At 50.6% G+C, this 24726-nt stretch overlaps 1 protein-coding gene across 3 annotated transcripts in view; it reads left to right on the top strand.

The window, feature by feature from the left end:
* The first annotated feature begins 3500 nt into the window (after nucleotides 1-3500).
* Nucleotides 3501-24726, top strand: part of LOC111537930 (lysine-specific demethylase 2B) — a 33145-nt gene continuing 11919 nt past the window's right edge. Inside the window, exons 1-4 of one of the 3 annotated variants that reach the window (XM_026457418.1) lie at nucleotides 3501-3698; nucleotides 5527-5671; nucleotides 8617-8695; nucleotides 9898-9944. In XM_026457418.1, the coding sequence (XP_026313203.1) occupies nucleotides 3573-3698; nucleotides 5527-5671; nucleotides 8617-8695; nucleotides 9898-9944 (397 nt within the window). In that variant the 5' untranslated portion in view covers nucleotides 3501-3572. Of the gene's footprint in view, nucleotides 3699-3987; nucleotides 4463-4824; nucleotides 4862-5526; nucleotides 5672-8616; nucleotides 8696-9897; nucleotides 9945-24726 lie in introns of those variants that run through there. The other 2 variants (XM_026457420.2, XM_026457421.1) reach the window with 2 other exon arrangements.

Genomic DNA, 24726 nt, shown 5'->3' with positions numbered 1-24726 from the left:
AGTGCTGGGATTATAAGCATGAGCCACCGCGCCCGGCCAATGATAGGGATATTCTATGTCTGCACCGTTCAGTGCTGTCACTTCTAGCCCTTTCAAATGTAGGTACTGGGATTAAGGAGCTGAATTTTACATTTTATTTTCATTAAATTTAAGTAGCTGTATGTAGCTAGTGTATCCCATCAAACAGCGCAGCCTTAGAGTGCTTTCCGGAATTTGTTTTAACTGACCTACCAGGCTATATACACCTAAGGGGCTGATTCGATGCAGGCTCCCCCTAATCAACCTTCCACAACGTTTGTGGCATGAATGAAGGGTTCATGGAGAAAGGGGGCCAAGGATATCAGCAAAGGTTTCCGAGAAGAGGCCATCTGGTTACAGTGTGAACACTTGCAGTGTTAGCCCGTAAACCACTCTCTCTGAGTGCCTGCCAAGAGCATGGCACTGCGTAGACTCCTGGGGATACCGGTTGGATTTGAGGTTGTCCCACCTGCTCAGATCTTACAAATAAACTTCTCAAGGACAAATAATTGGTGATAGGGTAGGAATCCTGAGACGCGGACATTCACTTTCAGATATATATTCTACTGACAGACTCAAGCACAAAGCTGCAATCCCTTATAGCTCTGTTTGCAATAGAAAAAGACTGAAAACCATCTAAAAGTTAGGGAACTAATGAAATCATTCTTGCATCATGTATCTGCCCAATGAAATGCTATGAAATCATTAAAAAGAATAAGGTAGTTATATATGCTGATATGGAATGATTTGATATCCCTAAATTAAAACAAAACAGGGCCAGGTATGGTGGCTCACAGCTGTAATCTCAGCAGTTTGGGAGGCCGAGGCGGGAGGATCGCTTGAGCCTAGGAGTTGGAGACCAGCCTGGGAAACACGGCAAAACCCTGTCTCTACCAAGAACACAAAAATTAGCTGGGCATGGTGGTGCACTCCTGTAGTCTCAGCTACTTGAGAGGATAAGGTGAAAGCATTGCTTGAGTCCAGGAGCTGGAGGTTGCAGTGAGCTGAGATTGTGTCACTGTACTCCAGCCTGGGCAACAGAGCAAGACCCTCTCTCTCAGAAAAAAAAAAGAGAAAAATCAGGAGCTATGATAATCATATATGAAAATGAGAACAACTTCAATTTCTTAACAAGATTCTGGTTTCTGAGAGCTCCATCCAGTGTCCGCCCTTTCCTTGGGAAGCTGCAGGTCCATCATCGTACCCAGCCCCGAGTATGCCCCAATTGGAGCCGCATCTTGTTTTCTCTGGCCGCTCTGTCTTTGGGCACAGAGTTGCTCAATCAGCCTTTGATGAATAAAGAATGAATGGGGGTAACTCAGGCAGGATTTGACTGGGCCTTTTGTAAGATCGAGCAGGAGGGTCCAGGAAATCATTATTATGTTTCCAATACAACCGGCCTGGTGTTTTCCTGCAAGAAAAAGTACATCTCTGGGATAAGCACCTTCACCTTCTCTCTTCCCTCACCTATTCTCCACTTCTCTGGGACAATGAGCCAACACTGGGAGCTCTAGGGTCTTGGCCCTTCCCCCTTTGGTCCAAAATAACCTCCTCCCCCGCTTTGAGCAAATGCTTGGAATTCTTTCAACTGGAGGACAAAGCCTTTCATCTGCCAATTACTGATAAAGAGAAAATGCAAATATCGAGGGGGAAGGTGATTCATCAAGGGCCCAACATTTATTGAGTGGCCACTTAGGACCTGGTGGCAGGACAGGCATTCTGCGGGAGGCCAAGGGGAACAAACCCCCGGCTGGCCCATTCTTTTCTCGTATTTGTGGTTTCCTCGAGGTTTGTAAAGGGAGGGGATTAAATTAGGTGACTACCCAGCCCCTTCCCACTCTGACAGGCCAGGAACTCCTCATGGAGGTGATAGATGACTTAACTGTAACAACTTTTTACACTAAGGTGGCTGCCATTGGACCTTTTACTGATGCCAGCTTTTGAGGCCACCATGAGGCCACTTGGAGAGAAAGAAGGGCCTCAGGGAGAAAAAAGAATTAATTAGATCAAGCATTCTATATACATATATATATATATATTTTTTTGCTTTATTACACTTAATTCACTTTGCATCACTCTCCAGCCCATGCAGCCTCCTTTGAACATGTTTATTTCATTATGGGGTAGTAGTGAGGCTGGTAAGTTACTAAAAAAAAAAAAAAACGAGCACGTGACGGCCAAGCCAGGCTCCAGTGTGAGCCCTGGCAGCGGCACATACACGCTTTGTGATCCTGGGTGAGTGGCTTTGCTTTTCTTAGTCCTAATTTCCTCCTTTGCAAGATAGGAACGTACAAGACGATTTCCCTTAAAGGGTTCTCGTGAGACAGTCAGGAACAAATAAAATGGTCCATGGTTCTGGATGGACTGAAGGCAGAATCCGCAGCACTCACACTAAGGGCTACTGATTGGATGCAGTAGCCAATGTGGGCGATTTCAGTTGGGAAACAAATCTTGATGTTTCCCAGCCTCATCCCTGCTTAAAAGATTTTTACAGCTAGTGAACATGAATGAAAACAAACTTCAAAGAGTAGCCTTTGGGGGTGGGTGGGAAAGACTACAGACAGATAGGATAGGAAACTTTTAAGATGAGTGAGGGAGAAGCTGTCTCTTAGGATGGCCAATACGATGCTGACAGTGACATCCTATCTCCCGGTGGGGAAGCCACGTCCTCCCCACAGGTCTGTCTGATAGCCTGGGGACCATATGGGAGCACGGCAATCATTCAGATTCATAATTTCTCTAAGCTTCAGTTTTCCCATGTGCAAAATGACCTGCCCCAACTATCCCACAGATTTAATGGCAGAAATAAAATGTCAGGCTCAAAGCCTACTATCTACAATGTCCCTTTATCGTCGCCTTCTTGCCATGTAATTTTATCAGCATCTTTACCCCCAAGATCAGGCCTAGCAGGGCGCCGCAGCTGGGGCTGGAGCAATGTTTAGGGCCAGCTTTTCTCAAGCCAAGTCCACCTGACTGTTGCTCATGAAGTGAGGACAAGGCAACCCAGGACCAGTGCCGGGATAGTCAAAAACATTCGTAAGTGGACAGGGACCTAATGACACCCATGTATGGAGGGTGCCGATACCTCCGCTAAGAAGCCCTATAGGATTAATCAAGGGGCACCAGAGTTCCCCCCACCCGTCCCAGAGCACCATGCACCTTTCCACCGACTTTTCTCCTATAAATGGCCAACAAGGGCTTACCCTTCGTTCCTGTGCGGGCTGCGTTAGGAGGCGCCAGATCCAATTCTCTTCGTCTTTCGCTCCTGAGTATCTATCTGCTCCCCTTGCCGAGCGCAAGAACCTTTAAAAAATGTCCAACTTCTGTCTCAGGGCTGGTCGCCTACTAAAGGACTCCACAGAGGCGTGCAGAATGAATGAATGAAAGGCAACGTCTTCCGGTCAGCTGCAGTCTGCAAAGGCTCTGGTCTGGCTGTATTTCCTGTTCGTGTATGTGCCCACATCTTTGAGTGCCGGGAGTTTAAAAGTTAGGCAGTCCTTATAGGTATGGAGCCGAGCTAATTTCCTTCTGAGCCCCACAAATGCCTCCTCCATATGGCAGGTCCGCAAATGGGGGTATCTGCAGAGGATCACCCCTCACGAAAAAGACATGCAGCAGAAAAGCAAAAAAAGAAAACAATTATATACACAAAATGCTATGAATTTGAGTCGGCCACACAGGTAATGTTGGGGGAGGGGTGGATGAAAGAAGAGGAAGAGGGGTAGCCCTGGGCAATAGGGGCAGGAACGGAGGTGGGGGGTTGTTTTTGGGGGTGCCAGGCCCCGGGGGCTTTCACGCCGGCATGCTCAGCTTGCATTTCCGCGCCTCCCGCTGAGGCCAGCCGTGCAAATCTGCACCTCCCTCCCCGCCCCCTCCTCCTTCCCTCCCTCCCTGCCCCGCCATCTCCGGGATGCGCCCGCCGCCTGCAACTCGGCCCTCCAAAAGTCAGCTCTGCACACTACTCCCGGGCGGCGGCGGCGCCTGCGTGCAGAGGCGCACTCGTGACCCAACAACAAAACAGCGATGCCAGGGCGCTAACGGCGCCCGGTGCCTCCCGGGCTCCCTCCCCGCCCCACACCTCTTCGGGCCGCCGTCCCCACCCCCCCAAGCCCGGGCCGAGAGCCCCCCCACTAGCCCGGCCGCGGGCTCCGAGCGCGATCGGCAACAATGTTTACGTTCCGGGGATTATGACGTCGACGCCTCCCCCCCCCACAACTGCTGAAAATGGTTTCCTAGGACTTTGCAAACGGATCTGCCTAAGTGTTGGTGCAAAACTTTGTAGATCTCGGCTCTGGCTTGCTTTATTTATTTATTTTTTGGTTTGTTTTCTTTGGTCTTCCCTCCTTCCCCCCTCGGCCAAAATGCAGGGGGCAGGAGTGTTGACAATTAATTGGTGAACTCTCCTAAAAAAATGGAGGCAGAGAAAGACTCTGGAAGAAGATTGGTGTGTAGCTTTTTTTTTTTTTTTTCCAAATCTGTATCTGGCATATGATAGATCTTTTTTTTTTTTGGTTGTTTCTCGCTGCCTTTTCTTTCCTTTTCTGTGTTTTGCAAGAGGACCGGGAAAAAAAATATAATAAATTGCATGCAAAAGGAAGCAAGCTGCTTACTCCTCCAGCCCCTTGTGAGGCTTAGAGTCTCAGACACTTAAGTGGGGAGGTGGTATCGGCGAAAGGCGTGGAGGGGGGCTGAGCGGGCTCGGGGTTCGCCCGGAATCTGGGGGGCTGCGGGGCCGGGCGCTGGGCGGTGGAGGGAGGAGGCAGGGGGATGCGGGGAGTGGTGGGGGAGTCTCCTTAGGAAGTGAGTGTGCGCGCGCGCTTGTGGGGAGATGAGGCAGCTGCTGGTGCGTTTTGGGGTCTCCGATCCGAGCTTTGTGGCGGGCCGTCTGCCTCTCCCCCTCCCAAGCCCCGATCCTCCTCCCCCCACCTCCTCTTCTTGCACTGGCGGGCGGGCGGCGGGGGCGGCTGGGGTCTCAGCCCTTCCATTTCAGCTTTCCAGCTTCCCCGGTAGCTCGGGGGCGGCTCCAGCTTTAGAAACGCTGCCGGCCCCCGGTTCCGGCTTCCCGGCTCTGCCGCCGCGGCCGCCGGGGCTGCTGTTACCGCCGAGCCGGGCGCCGCCACGGCTCCTCCTGGGGCCTACATTTGCCCCGCCAGCCCGTGTCCGGAGCCCCCTTCGCGGGTTACATAACCGGGCTCCCGGCCGAGTGGGCAAAGCCCAACACATTTCGGGGGCGGGGGGCAGGGGAGGGCCCCCAGATGTCCCTTCAATGGCTTCCAAAGACACCGGGGGGAGTACCCCGTGTGGAGCGCAGCTGGACCCCCGGGGTGCGGGCCCCTCTCCTTGTCCTGCTTTTCAGCATCTTTGGCAATTGCGCAAAGTTGCTTGGGTTGCAATGGTGGGGTGCAGGGGGCGCGCGGCTGCTGCACCTGTTAGTGCTGGCCCAGGTTGAGAGGCGACCTCCAGCCCCCCCCAGTAATGTCCCGGGCTCTCTGGTTTGGGTCCTCGCAGCGCCCGATTGACCGCCAGCGATACGACGAGAACGAGGACTTGTCGGACGTGGAGGAGATCGTCAGCGTCCGCGGCTTCAGCCTGGAGGAGAAGCTTCGCAGCCAGCTGTACCAGGGGGACTTCGTGCACGCCATGGAGGGCAAAGGTGAGGCGCCCCCTCCCCGGGCCGCCTTCTGCGCTGCGGGCCGAGCGCACGTGGGGAGGGAGCTGCCGGTGGCTGGGTTCGTATTTCGCGCCCGCGTCCCCCATTCCAGGGGATCCGGTGACGAAACGAGGCCGAGCACTGGGGGGGTGGGGTGGGGTGGTGAGGGAGGAGGGCAGGCAGTAAGGGGGGCTGGGCATGGGCCTAGGCCCGGCCCGCGCCCACCACCAGCCCCAGGGTGGGCAGAGCCAGGGGGCCGGCGGACAGAGGGACCTGGGGATGGACAGGCGGACCGAGGGAGGGCGGGAGCGCGGCGTCCTCCCCCTCCCTGAGCCGGTCGCGCTCCCTGCGCTGCCTGAGGTGCCGCCGCCTGACTGGATCTGGGTTCGGGTCGCCCTTGGGGCATCGGGGTGAGGCCCCCCCAGGCCTGAAGCCTTCCCAATCCCGTTCCCGCTCGGGGACTGCCAGTGAGGAACTGGTGATCGGGGCGCGTCGGATGTTCCGGATGATGCCCCCTTAGGCCTGGGGTCTGCAGAGCCGCATTCCCCCGTGGCCTCTGCCAGATTGGATCAGGGACCTCATGCGCCCTGAAGCTGTTGACCTGAACCCCCACCTGGGCCTGAGCTGTCTAGTGCTACCGCCTTGACAGGTTGAAGCCAGGAGTTGGGGTCAGGGGGTGACTTCCCTTCGGGCTCCTGGGGGAGATCCCTGTCCCCTGGCAGTTTGAAGTGAGGAAATGGGTCTCCTTCCAGGCCTGAGACTTGGAGAGCTCTGTTCCTTGTAGGCCTACCCAATTTAGAGCGAAATTTGGGGACGCCTCCAGGGTTTTGGAGACCTTCATGGCCTGGGTTTCTCCCTGGCTCTCCTACTACGAGGGTGGTGGGGGTCACCCTCCAGATGTTAAGGTGATGCCCTGGGTTGCCTCTGAGGCCTCCAGAGCCCTGGCCTTCCGAGTCTGCAGCCAGTGTGGCTCCTGGTTGAGGAACCCAGCATTGCCTGCGGGACTGGGGTTTTGAACATGCCCTACCTAGCCTTCCTAGGCCCTTCACTCATTTTTCCTTTTCAGATATTTCAGTTTCCTTTAAGTTACAAAGTTTCTATTTTGTTCCCCCCACGCCTGTTGGAAAACCTTCCATCCCTCAGTGAGCTTTGATAACCTGGAGTGTCTGCTTCCCTCCTCCAGGTTCTGGTTGAGTGGCTGTGGCTGTGGGGGTTAGCTCTGAGAAGAGACTCCCAGCTTTGCAGTTTTGTGATTTCTCTTTTGTGCCCATCGCCTCCTGGGGCACTGGGCTCCGGTGGTGAGGGGTAGTAGTTGGGGGAGGGAAGAAGAAACTTCTCCCAGCCTGCCTGGTCCTAGAGCAGGGTGCTAGTCCCAGCTGATTTAAATTTTCTCTGCATAAGTGGAATTTTAATTCCTCTCCTTTCTTCCCCCATTTTTACCGAGTTGAGTCGTTTGGCGGATCCTACGTGCAAACAATATGCAAACTTCCTAGTCATTTGGGAGGAATTCTCAGCCCAGGATTTCAGAGCTTTTTCTCAGGCTCATTTGAGGAAGTTGAAGCTGACCCGGGGGGGATGGGGTGCTTTGGGTGGGTGGGTCTGAGGGCCGGTATTCCAGTCAGGGAGAGCTAACGCGTATCCTTAGATCTGCTGTCCCGGCATCTTTCAAAGGGGAGGGCCCAGGGCTTTGCTCTTTAATTCAGATCTGGCCCCAAAACTTGAGGGAGGAGCTGAGAAACAGGAGCCCTTAGCCTGGATTCAAAATAGAAGCTTCTTAAACTTCTCTTCCTTTAAATCCTTAGGAATCCCCATTCACTGTGAGCCCCTGGGGATCTGAGCTGCTGAGGTCAGGGCTTTCCCCGGCTTTGGGTTTTGTTCTCTGTCTCTCTTCGGAGGGGAGTTGTCTTGGCCTCCTCCTCCCCCAAGGCTGCCCTGTGAACTGTTTCCCTGGGCTAGCAGCTTCAGTGGCCTGAGGCCTCTTCTGTCTCCCTTCCGACGGTCGGAGAGGCCTTCTTACCTTGTGGATTACTTTAGTTACCTGCGGATTTGGGGGATGTGAGAATTTATCTCAAGCTCCATCACCTTCATATTCAAGAGTGTATGGTTGGGTCAGATTCACTGGTTTCAGAATTGGGGAAGGAAAGAAATTAGAGGCCTCCTTCATCCTCCAGGACTTTGGGTAAGGATTTGGGGACTGTACTAGAAAAACCCCAGAGGGAGAGAGAGCCCGTGAATTTTCCTTGGGTCTTGCTATGCCCCCTTTACAGAGCCTTCCCCTGGGGAGCCTCCCTCCCGGTTATCCAGCTGAAGCAAGGACTGTGATGGCTACAGCAGAATTTCACTCTTAAGACAACAAAGCTGTGCCCAGTTCCCTAGTTATTTTGGCACCAAATACACAGTTTCCAGGGAAACCGGCTTTTCCCCCCTCCCCTTCACTATGCAGGATATTACAATAAGATTTTCACTGATGCTCAGCTACAATGAGGGCCCTCCTCCCAGCCTCCTCTCTGGGCCTTCAGATCCTCCCAGGTGGCATTCTTCAATTTTGCAGTCCCTTTACTTTCTGAACGCGGCTTGGGATGTGTGTCTCTGTCTATCCCTCTTTCTCAGCAATGGCTGGGACTCTTTTTGTGCCGGCCTCTTTTGAGTCTTCCTCCCCAACCCTCGCTGGCTTTGGGCTGTTCGTTGACAAGTTTGGACCGGTGGGGCGTGCCGAGAATGACTGACTGACTAGGCAGAGGAGCTGATCGCTGGCATGGCTTCTCTTGGGCTTTGCCTAATCCATTTCCCGATCGTTTTCCAAGGAGCTTTTGCTGTACAGCTGGTGCCTGCATCTCCTGGACCCCCTGCCCCTTCGTCCATCAGTTTTCTTCCCCTAACCAACAGATCCCGGTTCATTTGCTCCTTCGTGACTTAACCAACTTGTTTTAATTCAAATATCCAAACAGATTTCAACTATGAGTACGTACAGAGAGAAGCTCTCAGGGTTCCCCTGATATTTCGAGAAAAGGATGGACTGGGAATTAAGTAAGTTGCTGAAACTAATCGCTCCTTCCCCCGTCTTCCTCCCTAACATACTTTATAGCTTGGGATGGATTTCTTCCACCCTCTTCCCACCTCTCATCACTGAGAAGGATCTTTTTTCATGATCTGGGAACAGCATCTCCTTGTTCAAGGCCTAACAAAGGGGAAACACTCTCCAAAGACTGGTCTTTTGCAGGGACTTTGGGCAGAGAGAGGACATAGGGTAATTAAGCAGCGTTGACTTTTTCCCCGACCCACCCCAGTTACACTCAGTGACCTCCTACAGGGAACTGTACTTTTCCTCCTTCCCCTTGCTCCAGATCAGGAGACTGAGGTAGAGCCTGAGCTGCAAAGGGACTAGCCAGTCTCTTAAGCCCAGACCCAGGGCACCTAGATACATGTTTCTTACGCAGATTCCCACTATGTGTGTTTCCTGGGGTGCCAGTGTCTCCCTTTCTTTGCCTGCCCCGCAGCCTGCCCCTCCACTATGTCTGTTTTCATTCACTGAGATCTGTCAGAGCTCCAGGTGGGGGAGAGGTCTGGGAGGCAGGCTGGAAGAACAGGTTTGTGCCCCTTGGGCAGGTGTAGGGGAGGAGGCTTGGGGTGTCGTTCCAGGCAGCCTCTCTCCAGCATCTGCTCCCAGACTTGCTCAAGAGTCCATTCCTATGAGTAGGATTTAAACCTTGGGCATCATGGTTAATTAATAGTGAATGGTAGCCCGTATTACCACATCCCTGGAACTGGTACAATGCGTGTCTTTTATTTCCTCTGCACTTAAAGGGGTCGTCCCACTTTGCATACAACTCCTTATGGAGAGTATTTTCTAGAGGGAGAAAGAGACCTAGAGAGGACCACCCACCCTAAAAGAAAGCAGGCGTTTGAATGTCTAGCTCTGGCCTTTACTTTTGACCCCACACTTCCGGCTTCCCTGGAAAAATGGGGTGGACAGTGATTGTCCCAACCTCTGCTGAGGTTCAGGTTTGAATTGCCTCTTAGGGTAGGGAAGGGCCTCAGTGGTTCTGGGGTGACCCTCCCTGGAGGCATCAACTGGTCTACTTCCCTCCCTCTGGATGGTCTCATTTTGAGTTCCCAAACTGAGGGCAAAGGGCCTCTCTTGGAAAAATGTCTTCCCCCCGGGCCCAGGGTAGAGTCTAGCTCTGTCGTTTCTGGCCTCTCACCAAACGTCTGTGCTCCTCTTTCCCCAGGATGCCTGACCCTGATTTCACAGTCCGAGACGTCAAACTCCTAGTGGGTAAGTCGCTTGCCGTGTGTGTGGCTCAGAGATGCTGAAGTAGGGAAGGGGAAAGAGGCGGTCACCACCTGCCCATTCAGACTTTTAACTGCCTCTGAAAACAAAGTCCCCACGGGAGGAGGCAGGAGCAGGTGTGAGCTGCAACCGTTTCATTCTGGAGAACAGGTAGGATTGCAAAGTCATAAGAAGCTGTATCAGAGGGCGTTTGCCGGTACACAGTTTTATGAGGCCCATTTGGACACTGCCTCCAGCCTGGGTGTCAGCGACGCAGCAATCTGAGATCTCTCCTTCGCATTTGTTTGTGGGTTGCCGGGTAAACACTGGGTGCTTTATGATCCCTCATAGACTTTCAGGCTTTCGAAGGGAGGGGCTGTTCCTCCTGCTTCCTTGGGGTTCTCGACAGGCCTGGGGCAGGGCTTGGAACTGCGAGCTCAGCAAATGCACATGAGCTCCCTGAGCACCTGCAGGTGGCTGATGACTTAGTACTCTGGATGCTCGGCCAGGTAGTAGGTGGCATTTCAGATCTTACAGGCAGTTGTTCAATCAATCTATTCTTTCCAGAAAAACACTTTTTGGCTACTTGGTGGCCAAGGTCAGAGTTGCAAACGGATGGATAAGTTCCCTGCCCTCTTGGTGGGTACAAGAGGCAGTCAAGAAGTCAACAGTAGGCTGAGGCAGTGGCTCGTGCCTGTAATCCCAGCCCTTTGGGAGGCCGAGACGGACAGATTCCTTGAGCCCAATCATTTGAGACCAGACTAGGCAACATGGTGAAACCCTGTTTCTACAAAAAATTAGCTGGGTGTGGTGGTGCGTACCTGTAGTCCCAGCCACTCTGGAGGCCAAGGTGAGAGGATCAGTTGAGTCCAGGAGGCACAGGCTGCAGTGAGCTGAGATCGTGCCACTGTACTGCAGCCTGGGTGACAGAGTGAGACCCTGTCTCAAAAAAAAAAAAAAGTAAACTGTTTACAATGATATATCTGGCTGGGCACGGTGGCTCATGCCTGTAATCCTAGTACTTTGGGAGGCTGAGGCGTGAGGATTGCTTGAGGCCAGGAGTTTGAGACCAGCCTGGGCAACATAGTGAGACCCCATCTCTTAAAAAAAATAAATTAGGCCGGGCGTGGTGGCTCATGCCTGTAATCCCAGCACTTTGGGAGGCTGAGGCGGGAGGATCACAAGGTCAAGATTTAGAGACCAGCCTGGCCAATATGGTAAAACCCTGTCTCTACTAAAAATACAAAAACTAGCCAGGCATGGTGACGGGCGCCTGTAGTCCAAGCTATTTGGGAGGCTGAGGCAGGAAAATAGCTTGAACCCGGGAGGCAGAGGTTGTGGTGAGCCAAGATCGTGCCACTGCACTCTAGCCTGGGCGATGGAGCGAGACTCCGACTCCAAAAAAAAAAAAAAATTAGCCAGGTGTGGCGGTGTGTGCCTGTAGTTGTAGCTACTTGGGAGGCTGTGACGGGAGGATCGCTTGAGCCCAGGAATTCCTGCCTGCAGGCCACGATTGCGTCACTTCACTCCAGCCTGGGCAACAGAGCAGGACCCTGTCTCTAAAGTAAATAATAGTGATGAAATGAAATGTCTTTTCTGATGGTGACAGGGCTATGTAGAAATAAACAGAATAATGGCATGGCACGTGGTGGGGCTGCATTTTAGACAGGGTGGTCAGAGAGGGCCTCTCTGGGATGAAGGAGGCATTTGAACAGAGACCTGACTGATGAGAATCAGCTGTGGGAAAAGACATTCTAGGCTGAAGGAACAGCAAGGGCACCCAGAGGGTGGGGATAAACTTGGAGTGTGGAGGAACTGAGTGAGTGAGTGAGTGAGTGAGGAGCAGCAGAAGAGGTGGCAGAGGCCCCGGAGCTGGGATGTGAGGGCCTCCCAGGGCCCTGTAGGGAATTTGGGTTTGACTTCTAGTGTGTTGGGAAGCCATTGGGGAGCTTTAAAGTGGGGTGAAGAGAGTATCTCTGTGATCTGATTATTTTCTTGGGATGGGTTTGAAACGTTTCTATTTAATTTTATTTGTATGTTTTAGAGACCAGTCTCGTGCTTCTGTCCCAGCTAGAGTGCAGCGGCATGATTATGACTCACCATAGCCTGCAACTCCTGGGCCTAAGTGATCCTTCCGCCTTAGCCTCGAGAATAGCTGGGACCACAGGCATGTACCACCACACCCAGTTATTTATTTTTGTAGAGATGGGGTCTTGCTACGTTGCCCAGGCTGGTCTTGAACCATGCACCTGGCCACATTTAACCCCCTCTCTGCTAAAAATACAAAAAATCACCAGGCGTGGTGGCACATTCCTGTAATACCAGCTACTCGGGAGGCTGAGGCAGGAGAATCACTTGAACCTGGGAGGCAGAGGTTCCAGTGAGCTGAGATCACACCACTGCACTGCAGCCTGAGTGAGACTTTCCCCAAAAAAGAAAAGGCGCAAGTCATTGGTTTTAGTATATTCACAATGCTGTATAACCATCCCTGCTCAATTCCAGAATATTTCTGTCACCCCAAAAAGAAACCCTGTATCTCTCAGTTCCCCTATCGCTCTTAGATTAGCATGACCACTAATCTGCCTTGCGTGTCTATGCAGTTGCTGATTCTGGACATTTCATTCAAGTGGAATCATAGAACACACAATCCTAGGCCGGGCACGGTGGCTCAAGCCCGTAATCCCAGCACTTTGGGAGGCCGAGACGGGCAGATCACGAGGTCAAGAGATCGAGACCATCCTGGCTAACATGGTGAAACCCCGTCTCTACTAAAAATACAAAAACTAGCTGGGCGAGGTGGCAGCCGCCTGTAGTCTCAGCTACTCGGGAGGCTGAGGCAGGAGAATGGCGTAAACCCGGGAGGCGGAGCTTGCAGTGAGCTGAGATCCGGCCACTACACTCCAGTCCGGGCGACAGAGCAAGACTCCGCCTCAAAAAAAAAAAAAAGAACACACAATCCTTTGTGTCTGGCTCCTTTCACTTGGCGTCATGTTTTCAAGGCTCATCCATGTTGTAGCATGAGGCAGCACTTCACTCTTTTTCTTGGCTGAATAATATTCCATTGTATGGATAGACTACATTTTGTTTATCCAAAAACATTTGTTTTTGGACCACAGTTGTTGATGGACATTTTGGTTGTTTCTACTTTTTGGCTGTTTTGAATAATGTTGCTAAAAATATTCACATACAGTTTTTTGTTGAATATACATTTTCACTTGGGTATATCCTTAGGAGCAGAATTGCTGGATCACGTGGTAACTGTTTCACTTACTGAAGAACTGCCAGACTGTTTACCAAAGCAGCTGTGTCATTTTACACTCCCATAAGCAGTGTGTGGGAGTTCTGGTTTCCCTACATCCTTGCTAACACTTGTTTTTGTCTGTCTTTGATGATAGCCATACTAGTGGCTGTGCAGTGAGGTCATCTGATTGAAGTTTTATAGACGCCAACTCTGGTGTCTGTGTGTAGAATGAAAGCAGCCGGCTGGTGTGGCAGATGTGTCAGATGATCCAGCCAGAATAATTGACCCAAAGGCATGTTAAAGATATGCAGGCTCGATGCAGTGGCTCACACCTGTAGTTCCAGAACTTTGGAAGGCCAAGGTGGGAGGATCGCTTGAGGCCAGGAGTTCAAGACCAGCCTGGGGAGCATGGCAAAACCTTGTCTCTACAAAAAACACAAAAATGGCCAGGTGCAGTGGCTCACGCTTGTAATCCCAGCACTTTCGGAGGCCGAGGTGGATGGATCACCTGAGGTCAGGAGTTTGAGAACAGCCTGGCCAACATGGTGAAACTCTGTCTCTACTAAAAATACAAAAAAATCAGCCAGGCATGGTGGCGGGTGCCTATAATCCCAGCTAGTTGAGGGGCTGAAGTAGGAGAATTGCCTGAACCCTGGAGGCAGAGGTTGCAGTGAGCAGAGATTGGCCATTGCACTCCAACCTGGGCAACAAGAGCGATACTCTGTCTCAAAAAACAAAACAAAACAAAACCCCAAAACACAAAAATTAGTTGGGCTTGGTGGCATGCGTTGGTAGTCCCAGCTACTCAGGAGGCTGAGATGGGACAGATCACTTGAGCCTAGGAATTTGAGGCTGTAGTGAGCCAAGATCACAACACTGCACTCCACTGCACTCTGTCAGGGCAACAGAGCGAGATCCTGTCTCAAAAAAAAAAAAAAAAAAGAAAAGAAAAAAGAAAACAGGAACAGTCATCCAGCCCCACTCCCTTGGTATTTCTGTGATGGTCAAATGGAGCGATGCTTTGGTCAAGTGCTTTGCAGAGGGACAGCTGCTCTGGACTCTGAGGGAGGCCGCTGACTGCAGTTGGCATGGGGAATTATGCCCATTTCGGTCTCTGAGCTGCACACAGGCTTCCAGAGAGTGGTGATAGGGCACATTTGTTGTAAGTGACCTAAGTGACAAATGTAACTCTAGCTGTCCTAAGCAAAAGGAAATTCATAGGCTTAGGTCATAAGTTCAGCATGTAACCTCCAGGGACATCTATGTCTGGATGCTCCAAAATGATCTTGAGAAGTTGAGTCTGTTTCTCCTTTCTGCTTCCCACTTCGACTCCCTCTTTCCGCTTCATTCTTGGCAGGCTTCTCCCCATGGGAGGGTAGGTGAAGAAGGGGCTCACAGCAGCTTCAGGCGTCTATCCTGCCAGCTCAGAGTCGTTCCCAAACCCTCGGTTGTTCCCTTAAATGCCTCTGGATTGGCTCTGACAGTCTTAGCACAGCCTTGAGCCAAACTGGAGCTGCTGGCTGGGGTCAGCCCAGCAGAACCACGTGGACTAAAAGTGAGGAAGCAGTGATTCTCTAGGGTTGCTGGGTGACATAAACAAGCCCTAACAGACGTGAGAGTTCTGCTTTGGAGGGCAGTGTGTGGGGAAGGCTGGGCCAGCCCTCCCCTCCCAGTCATTGCGGGGTGGGGTCGCAGCCTCTGTCTTGTAGCCTCTGTCTTCCGGCGTCTTACCTTGCCCTGGGCGCTGCACCATGGGAGGTGGCTGTTTGAGAAAGGGACTTGTGCACTACCAGGTGTTCAGGCCACAACTTGGGGCTGCAGACTCTTCTCTAATGTCTTAAAATTAGGCTTTTCTCTATCAGCAGTCTGTTCTAAGCTCCAAGCCTTTTTTTTTTTTTTTCCAAAAAGGCAGTTTCCATTTCTGTAACACTGTACCCTTAAAAAAAAACCCATTCATTGAAGTATAATATACATACAGAAAAGTGCACATATGGTAACCACGTAGCTCGATTAATTTTAACAAACTGAACACATCAGGGTAACCAATACCCAGAATCCTCTGCATCTGCCCATCTAGTCTCCACCCTCCACTGCTAGTGAACTTGACTTCTAGCCCCATGGATGAGTTTTGCCTGTTTTCACATTTTATGCCAGTAAAATCGTGGAGGATGTCTTCTTTAGTTTTTGGCTTCTTTTTTTTTTGAGACGGAGTCTTGCTCTGTCGCCCAGGCTGGAGTGCAGTTGCCGGATCTCAGCTCACTGCAAGCTCCGCCTCCCGGGTTTACGCCATTCTCCTGCCTCAGCCTCCCGAGTAGCTGGGACTACAGGCGCCCGCCACCTCGCCCGGCTAGTTTTTTTTTGTATTTTTTAGTAGAGACGGGGTTTCACCGTGTTAGCCAGGATGGTCTCGATCTCCTGACCTCGTGATCCGCCTGTCTTAGCCTCCTAAAGTGCTGGGATTACAGGCTTGAGCCACCGCGCCCGGCCAATTTTTGGCTTCTTTTGCTTAGCTTTGTGTTTATACAATTCATCTATATTGTTGGTTGTATATATTTGTAGATTTCTTTTTGTGTGTTTGTGTGTGTGTTTTGTTTTGTTTGTTTTTTTTTTTGATGTTTTGAGAATGAGTTTCACTCTTCTTGCCCAGGCTGGAGTGCAGTGGCACCATTGTGGCTCACTGCAACCTCTGCTTCCTGAGTTCAAACGTTTCTCCTGCCTCAGCCTCCCGATTAGCTGGAATTAGAGGCGCCCGCCACCATACTTTTGTATTTTTCATAGAGATGAGATCTCACCATGTTGCCCAGGCTGGTCTCAAGCTTCTGGGCTCAAGCAATTCTCCCGCTTCGACCTCCCAAAGTGCTGGGGTTACAGGTGTGAGCCACTGCACCTGGCCTTAGTTTCATGATTGGATATCCTCTGAATGTCTCATCAGGTCTTTTCTCCATTGTTTCAAAGGGTTGTTTCTTATTAATTGTAAGGTGTATTTGTTTGCTTGAGCTGCCATAACAAAGTACAACAGATGGGGGCTTCAAGAACAATTTATTTTCTTAGGCCGGGTGCAGTGATTCATGCCTGTAATCCCAGCACTTTGGGAGGCTGAGGTGGGCGGATCACGTGAGGTCAAAAGTTCCAGGTCAGCCTGGCCAACATGGCGAAACTCAGTGTCTACTAAAAATACAAAAATTAGCTGGGAATGGTGGTGCGCACCTGTAATCTCAGCTGCTCCTGAGGCTGAGGCAGGAGAATTGCTTGAACCCGGGAGGTGGAGGTTACAGTGAGCTGAGATTGCACCACTACACTCCAGCCTGGGTGACGCAGTGAGACTCCATCTCAAAAAAAAAAAGGAAAAGAAAAAAAAAAGAAATGTATTTTCTTACAATTTTGGAGGCAAGAAATAAGAAATCTGAGATCAAGGTGGCAGCAGGTGTGTTTTCTCTGAAGGCCTCTCTCCTTGGCTTGTAGATGGCTGTCTTCTATCTGCCCTCATGTGGTTTTCCATTTGCACGTCTGTCCTAAACTCTTCTCCTTTTTTGTAGAGACGGGTCTCGCTTTGTTGCCCAGACTGTTCTCAAACTCCAGGGCTCAAGTGATCCTCCCGCCTCGCCATCGCAAAGTGCTGCAATTGCATGCGTGAGCCATGGTACCCAGCCCCTAAACTCTTCTTCTAAGGACTCCAGTCATATTAGATGAGGGCTCACCCTAAAGATGTCATTTTCACTTAATTACCTTTTTAAAGACCCTATCTCCACATATGGTCACATTCTGACATTCTGAGGTGCTGGGGGTGAGGACTTCAGCATATTAATATATACATTTTATAGGTGGACACAATTGAGACTATAAGAGTTCTTTATATATTGTGGATGTGAGTCTTTTGTCAGATAAATATATATATATACACACACACACACACATATATATGTGTATATATATATTCCCAGAAAGGGGGTGGTGGCTCATGCCTATAATCCTAACACTTTGGGAGGCTGAGGTGGGCAGATTACCGGAGGTCAGGAGTTTGAGACCAGCCTGGCCAAACCTCATCTCTATTAAAAATACAAAAACCTCATCTGTACTAAAAATACAAAAATGAGAGGCCAGGCGTGGTGGCTCACACCTGTAATCCCAGCTACTCAGGAGGCTGAGGCAGGAGAATCACCTGAACCTGGGAGGTGGAGGTTGCAATGAGCCGAGATTGCACCATTGCATCCAGCCTGGGTGACAGAACAAGCCTCCCTCTTCAAAAAAAAAAAAAAAAAAAGAAAAAAACCAATAACTCCCACTTTGTGTGTTGTGTTTTCACCTTTCTAAAAAGGTATCTTTGAATGAGCAGAAGTTTTATTTTGTTTGTGTTTTTCAGGACAGAGTCTTGCTCACTGCAACCTCTGCCTCTTGGATTCAAGCGATTCTCCTGCCTCAGCCTTCTGAATAGCTGGGATTACAGGCACCACCACCATGCCTGGCTAATTTTTATTTGTATGTTTATTTTTGAGATGGAATTTCACTCTTGTCCAGGCTGGAGTGCAGTGGCGTGATCTCGGCTCACTGCAACCTCCGCCTCCTGGTTCAAGTGATTCTCCTGCCTCAGCCTTCCAAGTAGCTGGGATTACAGATGCCTGCCACCATGCCCAGCTAATTTTTATATTTTTAGTAGAGACAGGGTTTTACCACATTGGCCAGAATGGTCTCGAACTCCTGGCCTCAGGTGATCTGCCTGCCTCAGCTTCCCAGAGTGCTGGGATTACAAGCGTGAGCCACCACGCCCAACCAATTTTTGTATTTTGAGTAGAGATGGAGATTCACCATGTTGGCCAGGCTGGTCTTGAACTCCTGACCTTGTGATCCTCCCGCCTCAGCCTCCCAAAGTGTTGGGATTATAGGTGTGAGCCACTGCGCCTGGCCTAGAAGTTCTTAATTTTAACACAGACTATTTAGCGCTGCTTGTTGCATTAATTCTTTCTGTGTCTTGCTTAAGAAAATTTTGCCTACTCTAAGGTCATGAAGATATTCACGTTTTTCTCAGAAAGCGTTATTGTTTGAACGATCATATTTTGATCTATAGTTCATCTGGAATAGATTTTTTCTGTCTGGTGGAAGATGAGGTCAAGGTCTCCCCTTTTTTCCGATATGGATGTCCAGTTGACCCAGCACTATTATTATTTAAAAAAAAAAAAATCCCGGGCCCGGTGTGGTGGTTCACGCCTGTAATCCCAGCACTTTGGGAGGTTGAGGCAGGCGGATCAGAAGGTCAGAGGATCAAACCATCCTGTCTAACACGGTGAAACCCCATCTCTACTAAAAATACAAAAAATTACCCAGGCTTGGTGGCGGGCGCCTGTAGTCCCACTTACTCGGGAGGCTGAGGCAGGGAGGATGGCGTGAACCCAGGAGGCGGAGCTTGCGGTGAGCTGAGATTGCACCACTGCACTTCAGCCTGGGCAAGAGAGCGAGACTGTCTCAAAAAAAAAAAAAAAAAAAAAATCCTGACTGGGTACGGTGGCTCACACCTGTAATCCTAGCACTTTGGGAGGCCAAGGTGGGCGGATCACCTGAGGTCAGGAGTTCGAGACCAGCCTGGCTAACATGGTGAAGCCCTGTCTCTACTAAGAATGCAAAAAATAAGCTGACTGTGGTGGCAGGTGCCTGTAATCCTAGCTACTTGGGAGGCTAAGGCAGGAGAATTGCTTGAACCCGGGGGGCGGAGGTTGCAGTGAGCCGAGATCGCACCATTCCACTCCAGCCTGGGTGACAGAGCGAGACTGCATCTCAGAAAAAAGAAAAAACAATCCTCTTGGCCAGGCGCGGTGGCTCGCATGTGTAATCCTAGCACTTTGGGAGGCCAAGGTGGGCAGATCACTTGAGGTTGGGAGTTCAAGACCAGCCTGACTAATGTGGAGAAACCCCGTCTCTACTAAAAATACAAAATTAGCTGGGCGTGGTGGCGCATGCCTGTAATCCCAGCTACTCAGGAAGGCTGAGTCAGGAGAATCACTTGAACCCAGGAGGTGGAGGTTGTGGTCCGCTGAGATCACACCATTGCATTGCATCCTGGGCAACAAGAATGAAACTCTGTCTTAAAAAAAAAAAATCCTCTCCCCTTTGGCAATGAAGTCTTGTTTTGTCATAAAAGAGGTGACTCCCCATCCTGGCTAACACCGTGAAACCCCGTCTCTACTAAAAAATACAAAAAACTAGCCGGGCGAGGTGGCGGGCGCCTGTAGTTCCAGCTACTTGGGAGGCTGAGGCAGGAGAATGGCATAAACCCGGGAGGCGGAGCTTGCAGTGAGCTGAGATCTGGCCACTGCACTCCAGCCTGGGCGACAGAGCGAGACTCTGTCTCAAAAAAAAAAAAAAAAAAAAAGAGGTGACTCCATTTGTGTGGGTCAGTTCCTGGCTGGTGTGTCCATTACAAAGCCAGTACCACACTGTCTTAACCAGCTTCATGATAGGGCTCACTATGTGATAAGTTCTTCAGCTTTGTTCTTTGTCAAGATTTCCTTTTCAGGCCGGGCACAGTGTGGCTTAAACCCATAATCCCAGCACTTTGGGAGGCCTAGGAGGGAGGATCACTTGAGTCTCGGAGTTTGAGACCAACCTGGGTAACATGATGAAACCCCATCTTTAGAAAAAAATATAAAAATTAGCTGGGTGTGGTGGTGCACGCCTGTAATCCCAGCTACTCTCCTACCCAGCTGAAGCAGGAGAATGGCTTGAATCTCAGAGGCGGAGGCTGCAGTGAGGTGAGATCACGCCACTGTACTCCAGCCTGGGCGACAGAGAGGGATCCTGTCTCAAAAAAATAAGAAAAAGAAAAAAGAAAAAAAAAAAAAGATTGCCTTGTCTTGTGACCCTTTGTGTTTCCATATGAATCTTAAAAATCACCTTGTCCATGTTTCTTTAAAGGTTGCTGTAATTTTGTTTGGAATCTTGTTGATTCTGTGGATTAACTGGGGAACTTTTTATCATACTGAGTTTTCTATTCAGTGAATGTGGCATACTGTTCCCTTGATTTGTAGGGTTTTTGTAGAAGACTTGCGTATCTTCTTAGGTTCATTCCTAGGTATTTGATTTTTGGGGGGGATCCTATTTTAAGTTAAGCAATTATATCATCTATTAACAATAGCAGTTTTGTTTCTTCTTTCCAATCTTTATGCCTTTTAAAAAAATTTATTTTATTTTATTTTATATACTTTTTGAGACAGAGTCTCGCTCTGTCACCCAAGCTGGAGTGCAGTGGCGCGATCTTGGCTCACTGCAAGCTCCGCCTCCCGGGTTCACGCCATTCTCCTGCCTCAGCCTCCCGAGTAGCTGGGACTACAGGCATGTGTCACCATGCCCGGCAATTTTTTTGTACTTTTAGTAGAGACGGGGTTTCCCCATGTTAGCCAGGATGGTCTCAATCTCCTGACCTCATGATCCACCCGCTTCGGCCTCCTAAAGTGCTGGGATTACAGGCTTGAGCCACAGGGCCTGGTCTCTTCATGCCTTTTAATATATTTCCTTGTTTTGTTGCACTGGTTGGGACCTCCACAGCATACTCTTTGTTGTGGGGGGTCCTGCTCTGTTGCCGAGGCTGGAGTCTAGTTGTGTGATTACAGCTCACTGCTGCCTCAACCTCCTGGCCTCAAGTGATTCTCCCACCTTAACCTCCCAAGTAGCTGGGACTACAGGTGCGCCACCATGCCCAGATCATTTTTAAAAGCTTTGTAGAAGCAGGATTTCTTTATGTTGTCTAGGTTTGTCTTTTTTTTTAATTTTTTTTTTTTTTTTGAGATAGTCTCACTCTGTTGCCCAGTATGAAGTGCAGTGGTGTGATCTGGGCTCACTGCAACCTCTGCCTCCTGGGTTCAGGTGATTCTCCTGCCTCAGCCTCCCAAGTAGCTGGGGTTAGCTACTTTTTGTATTTTTAGTAGAGACGGGGTTTCACCACGTTGGCTAGGCTGGTCTCAAACTCCTGACCTCAGGTGATCTGCCCACCTCTGCCTCCCAAACTGCCGGGATTACAGGCGTGAGCGACCCAACCTGGCCCCCCCTTTTTTTTTTTTTTTTGAGACAGCATCTCACTCTGTCGCCCACGCTGCAGTGCAGTGTCATGATCGTAGCTTGCTGCAGACTTGACCTTCTGGGTTCAAGTGGTCCTCCCGCCTTACCCTCCCTAGTAGCCGGGACTATGGGCATGCACGACTAATTGTTTTTATTTTTTATTTTTATTTATTTATTTATTTATTTTTTTTGAGACGGAGTCTTGCTCTGTCGACCAGGCTGGAGTGCAGTGGCTGGATCTCAGCTCACTGCAAGCTCCGCCTCCCGGGTTCACGCCATTCTCCTGCCTCAGCCTCCCTTATTTTTTATTTTTTGTAGAGATGAGTCTTGCTATGTTGCCCAGGCTGCTCGCAATCTCACGGGCCCAAGCGACCCGCCCACTTTAGCCTTCCAAGTAGCTGGGATTACAGGCGAAAGCCATTGCACCAGGGCCCGCATATTATGACTTTATTGGATTTCTCTCCAATGAGAGAATCCAAGGCAACTGATGCTTTCTTTGGCCCTTTGCTTGAATCTTCATGACAAATGACTTCATCCGGTATTCATGCAATTATACTAATAATCACCTATCTTTTATCGCATATGTGCCATAGGGCTTTACTTCGTTCTCCTCAATAGTCATATGAATTAGATGTTCATTTTTCCAGGTCGTCCTCCTCCTCCTCCTCTCACTCCTCCTCCTTCTCCTCCTCTTCCTCCTCCTCCTCCTCCTCCTCCATGCTTTCTTCCCTTACAGATTTACTGGGTGTCTGTATTGTGTCTGGCCTGGTGCTAGTCATGAGCTGTGAATCTTGCCCTTGATGGACCGTGTTTTGGAGGAAAACTAAGTTCTCACTCCTTGGAAATCAAAGCTGGCTGACTGGTCCCCAGACTTTTTGTTTTGAGACAGAGTCTCACTCTGTTGCTCAGGCTGGAGTACAGTGGCCCCATCTCGGCTCACTGCAACCTCCACCTCCCAGGTTTAAGCGATTCTCCTGGCTCAGCCTCCTGAGTAGCTGGGATTACAGGCTTGCACCACCACACCTTGCTAATTTTTTGTATTTTTAGTAGAGATGGGGTTTCGCCATGTTGGCCAGGCTGGTCTCAAACTCCTGACCTCAGGTGATCTGTCCGCCTTGGCCTCCCAAAGTGCTGGGATTACAGGCGTGAGCCACTGTGCTGGCCAGACCTTTTTTAAGTCCCCCCCACCGCCCACCCCCAAGATGGAGTCACGGAAAAAAAGTCAACGAGGCTGGAGAGCAGTGGCTCGATCTCGGCTCACTGCAACCTCTGCCATCCGGGTTCAAGCTTCTCCTGCCTCAGCCTCCTGTGTAGCTGGGATTATAGGCTCGCACCACCACGCCCGGCTAATTTTTGTACTTTTAGTAGAGACGGGGTTTTGCCACGTTGGCCAGGCTGGTCTTGAACTCCTGACCTCAGGTGATCCGCCCACCTCAGCCTCCCAAAATGTTGGGATTACAGGTGTGAACCACCGCGTCCAGCCTTAAGGTGGTTTAGAATCATAGAGTTTTTCCATTTTAAGTTCGGGAAGGAGTCTTAGAGTTCTTCCAGTCCTGCTTTCCCATTTCACAAATGGGAAAAGCTGAGGCCTGGAGACAAATGATTTTTGATTTGCTCAGATAGTACTTGGCACATCAGAGTCATCACATGTGGGTTTGAATTTCAGTGATTAGGAGAACACAGTGCTTCTGATAGACCCCCAGAAGAAAAACAACTTGGGGGTTGGGTATAGATGGGTGTGGTTCAGGGCACATTAAGTTGGATCTCACGAGAGAGGTCAAGGCCAGACCGGCAGGTAGGGGAGGCATCCCATTGCCAGGACAGATAGAAATGCAGGGAGAGGGACCAGGCGCGGTGGCGCACCCCTGTAACCCCAGCACTTTGGGAGGCCAAGGCGGGCGAATCACTTGAACTCAGGTCTCACTGCTGTTTCAAAACAGTAGAGCAGAGTCGGATTTGAACCTCTGAGCAGTGCTCTTGCTAATCAGTGCTGCCTCTGTGACATGGATGAGGAACAAAATATAAAAACAGTCCAGAAATGTGAGGATGCTGGAGAAGGTTCCAGAACTGTGATGTGGAACAGTTCTGTGCACTCTCGAAAGAGCGGGGCTCGGGGGAGTTCGGGGTCGCGCCTGTGTATGTTTCACATTAGCCTTCAAGATGACTTTCAGCAGCCTCGTCCTGGCCCCGAGCCCGAGGCTCTAGGAGCTGACCGATGGAGCCTTCAAAGCAGGGGCCACGGGGCCATGGATTAATTTCCGCAGCTGGAACCTGTTGGATGTGTGTGCAGCCCGGGAGCCAGAGCACTGATGAGCCTGGGGTGGGTGGGCGGTGGAGGGAGGGAGGCTGCTGGCCTGCCTAGGAACTCCAGGCACTGCCCCATGTGGAAAATTTCTCCTGTAACCCACTGACTTCAGGAACCTGAGAGCCCCAGCAGTGTGGATCCCTCGCGGGTCTGAAGGGCCACTTGTCCCGGTCAGCTGCTCCAGGGATGGCTGCTCCTAAAGGCTGGGAGGGCTGCATTCCATTCTTGGCACTTACCTGTCCCCTCTGTCCCTTTGGGCCACCCGCCTCCTCCCCAGTGCCAAACCTCTTGCTTAGAGACTCAGCCCGTATGCCTGGTTCCCTTTGCCCCTGTGACAGATCAGACCGGGAAGCTGGAGGGCTCATTCTTCATCTCTCAGCTCAGGCCAAAAGGGACTGGTGGCCCCTGTCTCTTCCTCTGCCCCCACTGCCCCTGCTCCTGCCCACTTTATACATTTAAGGGAAGTGATCCGAGTATTCAGGAACTAAAACTCAGTGCCTTGCCCCTGGGAAAGGACCCAAAAATGCCCCAACCCAGTGAATTTCAAAGGGAAACCCCAGGGATCTAGGTCTGAATTCTGAGCACCCCGCACCCACCTCCTGCATCAGCCTGAGCTGCTTGTTTTGTTTTTGTTTACGTGTATTTGACTGTCATCAAAGCTTCTGTTTGAAGAAAGGGTTCTGTGGTGAAGGAAAGAAAAGGTATAAAGTCAGTTTCTTCCTGACCGAGTTTCTCTGTGTTGGTCAGGCTGGTCTCAAACTCCCAACCTCAGGTGATCCTCCTGCCTCAGCCTCCCAAAGTGCTGGGATTACAGGCATGAGCCACGGCACCTGGCCTGGTTGAGCTGCATTTTAAGTCTCCTTCACTCTCTAGATTCTCCCTACATCTTCAACTCCTCTGGGTTGTTCGTGGAGTTGACCTGTTGAGTTGTTGACCTGCAGAGCTTTCCCCCGTGTGGATTTGCCAATGCCATACTCTTGGAGCTGTCTAACATGTTCCTCTTTTTTTGTAGTTCTGTAAACTGGTAGTTGGATGTAGATGGTTGACCTGATTCAAGGTACCTCCCCTGCTATTGCATACTCTTCATTCATTCATTCATTCATTCATTCATGGTTTCTGGTAGGACGCTTCATCATTGGTGCTTCGTTCTTCCATCAGGAGGCATGTAATGTCGGGTCCTCTCTCTCTCTCTCTCTCCC

Source organism: Piliocolobus tephrosceles, chromosome 10 (assembly GCF_002776525.5).
Source record: "Piliocolobus tephrosceles isolate RC106 chromosome 10, ASM277652v3, whole genome shotgun sequence".
In the NCBI taxonomy this organism is placed as follows: Eukaryota; Metazoa; Chordata; class Mammalia; order Primates; family Cercopithecidae; genus Piliocolobus; species Piliocolobus tephrosceles.
Note: the sequence above shows the minus strand (reverse complement) of the source record. Positions and strands in the feature narration are given on the sequence as shown.